Below are 5,024 nucleotides of genomic sequence, written 5' to 3' on the forward strand. Positions count from 1 at the left end.
AAATAATTGTATGGAATCATGTCCAGTTGTGACATAAACAATTGTGGTGAAGATATTCTGTATTTATCAGGTCAACATGCACTTTACCTACGTTTCTTTTCTTCAGGTTGCTGCTGTGGAGCTGAAAACGTGGAGGAAACGACTGAACCAAAGGTTTCTGTAAGATTATCACAGGCAAGGAATCCCAAGTTAGCCTTGTCTTCCCAGAAGAGCCACCCCTGTGAGGGTTGTGGGCTGGTCTTGGGAAACATTTTCCACATGATGGAGGGTCAGGAAACACAACACAGACAGATATTGTTGAGATGTGGGGCATGTGCAAAACAATTTTATTTCCGAGCAAAATTTCACCAGCAGCATATGAGAGAGAAGTCTTTCACTAGAGGTGTGGACAGGATCTCACTTGCAAACAGCTGCAATTTCAATGTGTCCCAGAGTCGTTTCACATGCGGGGAGGTTGGGCACGGTGTCCTTACGGGGTCAGGACATTTACACCTAAAGGCTATTCAGGCCAGGAACAGTCCAACTGCAATTTCGACCTGTGCCATGACATTTCAAAGGATAGAAAATTATTACAGTAGAAAAGAATGTCAGAGAGACATTAGTTGCACCCACACCTTTATTCAGGAAAAAGGTGTCCATCTTGGAAGTGGGTGTTTTATGTCCTCTGAATGTGGAAAATATTTTACCAAGTTATCTAGCTTTCATTATCAACAAAGAGGTCACACGAGAGAAAAGCCTTATGAATGCAGTGAGTGTGGGAAAGCTTACACCAGTAGCACTGGACTTCGTCGTCATCAGAGATTTCATATGGGAGAAAAACCTTATAAATGCAGTGAATGTGGGGAATCTTTTACACAGAGCACTAAACTTCGTTATCATCAGACAGTTCATACAGGAGAAAAGTCTTATAAATGCAGTCAATGTGAAAAATCCTTTAAAAGTAGCAGTGGTCTTCAATATCATCAGAGAGTTCACACTGGAGAGAGGCCTTATAAATGCAGTGAATGTGGAAAATCTTTTGCACGGAGCAGTGCCCTTCGTTGTCATCGGATAGTTCACACGGGAGAAAAGCCTTATCAATGCAATGAATGTGGGAAATCTTTTACCTCTAAGACCGTCCTTCATCGTCATCAGAGAATTCATACTGGAGAAAAGCCTTATACATGCAGTGAATGTGGAAAATCTTTTGCACTGAGCACTGCCCTTCGTTATCATCAGAGAGTTCACACTGGAGAAAAGCCTTATCAATGCAGTGAATGTGGAAAATCTTTTACCACTAGCGTTGCCCTTCATTGTCATAAGAGAATTCACACTGGGGAAAAGCCTTATCAATGCAGTGAATGTGGGAAATCTTTTACCCAGAGCACTCACCTTCGTTTTCATCAGAGTCTTCATACAGGAGAAAAGCCTTTTAAATGCAGTGAATGTGGGAAATCTTTTACCCAGAGCACTCACCTTCGTTTTCATCAGAGAGTTCATACAGGAGAAAAGCCTTATAAATGCAGTGAATGTGGGAAATCTTTTACAAGGAGCAGAAGTCTTCAATATCATCAGAGAGTTCACACTGGAGAAAATCATGAGTGCAGTTAATATGAGGTATCTCTCAACCAAATTTCTAAATTTGCTCTGCACATATGAGTCCAAATGTGAGAAATTTCTTAGATGTGTAGGAAATGTAGTTTCTTAGTTAGATCCTAACATTAGTACAAAAAAATTTATGTATCCTCATTTTTCTGAATTGTATCTCATACTTTTAATCACCTACATTATGTAAAGTTCCCATAAGTGTTCTTGTTGTGTTTGTTTTTATGTTGGAACACTGTGTAATTATGTTGCACGTTCTAACATACAGAGATGTCCTGCCAGATCAATGTCACTGCATCTTTCTGTTGTAGAAGGTATTTCATCTGAACCACCTATAAGGTCCCTACATACGGCGTCAATCACCATTGTCATGTGCCCGGGGAAGCTAACTCTGTTGTCTTTTTTGTTGAAGAAAATGAGGAATACCTGAGTCCATAGTTCTTTCTTGTTTTCCTGTCATGCGTTGCCACATAGAACTGATTATTGTTGGCCTCAGTAAACATAATGTTGCAGAGGGAATGCTTTCCCTGAATGCCAGTGATGAATTTATTGAGTGCCTGAGTCATCAGTGGAAGAACTGCCATTCTCCTGTCTCTTTGGTTTGTACAATAATGAAGGCTTTTCGTAATACTTCTTTAATCTTGGGTGTTCTGTTTACTGTGTGGGTTAGCTTTAAGGAGATCGGGGCTCTCCAAGCACAATGAGGTGAACAACTTTTATGGGGTCTCAAACATTTTTGCCCTTGGGGGAATATTGTGGTGCAGGATTAGCTCAGCAGTTTTTGGCAAATTTACACTGCTGCCCATATTTTCCTAGGAAATACTCTGGACTCTCTAATCCTCATTTGATGTCTGGATGCTTGGAGACATAGCAGTTACATCAAAGAGGGGGTAGCTGTGACAACCTCAAGTATGTCTGGGAGCATGAATTTTTTTTCTTGTTTGCAAGGGATGCCAATACATGTGAAGGTATCTCTTGCCCAGGTGTTGCAGAGGGCCATGTGCCCTGATGCCTACAATTTCACAATTTTTTTTTAAATTAAATCTTTATTGTTCTGATTACATTTGTTCCTCTTTTTTTCCCATAACTCCCCTTCTCCCAGTTCCCGCCCCACCCTCCGCCCTCACTCCCCACCCACTGTCCTCAACCATAGGTGCATGATTTTTGTCCATTCTCTTCCCGCATCTCCCATTCCCCTTCCCCCCCCCCCCCCAAGAATAGTCAGTCCATTCCCCTTCTATGTCCCTGATTCATTGTAATCACCAGTTCATTCTGTACATCAGATTATTTATTCACTTGATTCTTAGATTCACTTGTTGATAGATGCATGTTTGTTGTTCACAATTTGTATCTTTACCTTTTTCTTCTTCCTCTTCTTAAAGGAAACCTTTCAGCATTTCGTATAATACTGGTTTAGTGGTGATGAAGTCCTTTAGCTTTTCCTTATCTGTGAAGCTCTTTATCTGACCTTCAATTCTGAATGATAGCTTTGCTGGATAAAGTAATCTTGGTTGTAGGTTCTTGGTATTCAGTACTTTGAATATTTCTTGCCATTCCCTTCTGGCCTGCAAAGTTTCTGTTGAGAAATCAGCTGACAGTCGTATGGGTATTCCCTTGTAGGTAATTGAGTCTCTCTTTCTCTTGCTGCTTTTAAGATTCTCTCTTTGTCTTTTGCTCTTGGCATTTTAATGATGATGTGTCTTGGTGTGGTCCTCTTTGGATTCCTTTTGTTTGAGGTTCTCTTCGCTTCTTGGACCTGTAAGTCCATTTCTTTCACCAGGTGGGGGAAGTTTTCTGCCATTATTTCTTCAAATAGGTTTTCAATATCTTGCTGTCTCTCATCTTCTGGCACCCCTATTATTCTGATATTAGTGCGCTTGAAGCTGTCCCAGAGGCTCCTTACACTATCTTCACACTTTCGGATTCTTTTTTCATTTTGCTTTTCCAATTGGGTGTTTTTTGTCGAATCTTTGGTTTGAGTCTTGTGCTCCTCTGGTCTGCTATTGGGTATAATATTCTTTATTTCAGTCCGTGTATGCTTACTTTCTAATTTCTTTATCGTAGCATCGAGGGTCTCATTAGTTTTCGTGAGGCTCTGCACAAATTTATGGCAAGCCCTCAAAATTGTGATTCTTAGCTCCATATCCTCCATTTCTGTCATGTTTTTTTGTCTCCGCATCTTATATGCTTTCTTGGTGCACCCCCTTGTGGTCTCTGTGCGCAGTCTTGTTCTAGTCAAGCCTTAATTGTTGTAGTTAACACTAGAGGGGTTTGACCACCAGGGCCGACTGGCTGTAGGAATCAGCTGTGGAAAACGTCTGTCTTCTGGGGAGGCGCTATTCCAGCCTTTGCCTGAGGTGGTCGGCAAATGGCCGTGCGCAGGGCCTGGGCAGGGCGGGCTCAGCAGGGCGGGGGGAGGGAGGCAGCTATGGCCGCTCTCAGTCCGTCTCCCGGGTCTCTGCCTCTCTGTCCCCACAACCGCTGCAAACCTCGGAGGGGCCGTAGCCAGACAGTCCCGCTTCTCCCGTTTGAGTCTGGGTCCCTAGAGACTCGCCCGGATCTGTAGCCCAGAGTCTGAGACTCGCTCCTGATTGAAAACGACAATCGCGCCCTCAGCCGCCAGCCCGCTTTGCGCGCGCACCCTCACCACCGCACCGCCGTACCTTTAAGTTTTCCACACTGCGCCTCCGCTGAGCGTCGGAATGCTGTTGTTTTTGCTTCTAGTTGAAGAGACTCTCCTCAGCCAGTCTTCCCGTGGTTCTGGTTGATGTCCGCTCCGACTTTTAGTTGTATTTTTGAAGTGGTTGTTCAAGGCAGCAAACTCCGGTGTTTACCTATGCCGCCATCTTCGATTCTCCTCTGATTTATTTCTTATACAAAAACCTCTCTTTCTCTTCTCGTGGGTGAGTGAATATTCCCAAGCCAAGTTCCTTTCCAGCAGAATTATTTTGCAGACACTTCTGGATTTTTGTTGTTGTTGTTGTCCTATACGTTTGTAAACAGGTAACAACAGATTTTTTTCATAGCATTTCTGAGATTAATTCAACATGGAAGCATCAGTTTAGCAGCCTGAGGATCAATGGGGGAATGTATAACTTCTTACATTTATTTTACATTTTAAGGTGCATGGTTTCAAGGTTCACTTTGTAAAAGTAATACCTCCTGTCAAGTAGCAATTCAATCTGATACAGTTCGAAGTACTTTCTATATTTTACACAACTATGTCCGCTTCCTATAAGGAAATTTTCAGTCCATTTGCCTAAAATGATTTTTTAGTTACCTCCAAAATTTTAAATGTTTCTTTCCTCCCAAAATAAGCAGTGGGCAATAATGATGTTTGCAAACAGCAATGTGTTACATATAGTAGGCGCTCAAAACATTTGTTTAAATTAACCCATAAAAGAATCACTAAAGTATTACAATCAATTTAGAAAGGGAAA

At 42.1% G+C, this 5,024-nt stretch overlaps 1 protein-coding gene across 2 annotated transcripts in view; it reads left to right on the forward strand.

Annotated features, from left to right (window-relative positions):
• The first annotated feature begins 16 nt into the window (after positions 1 to 16).
• Positions 17 to 5,024, forward strand: part of LOC106699297 (zinc finger protein 501-like) — a 7,087-nt gene continuing 2,079 nt past the window's right edge. Inside the window, exon 1 of one of the 2 annotated variants that reach the window (XR_002832305.1) lies at positions 17 to 2,183. Coding sequence is in view for 1 of the 2 variants with exons in the window: in XM_023764927.1 (XP_023620695.1) it covers positions 19 to 1,590 (1,572 nt within the window). In the remaining variant the exon portion in view is untranslated. The remainder of the gene's footprint in view (positions 2,184 to 5,024) is intronic. The other variant, XM_023764927.1, reaches the window with a different exon arrangement.

The sequence above is a fragment of the Myotis lucifugus genome, unplaced genomic scaffold (genome assembly GCF_000147115.1).
Source record: "Myotis lucifugus unplaced genomic scaffold, Myoluc2.0 scaffold_365, whole genome shotgun sequence".
NCBI classification, from domain to species: domain Eukaryota; kingdom Metazoa; phylum Chordata; class Mammalia; order Chiroptera; family Vespertilionidae; genus Myotis; species Myotis lucifugus.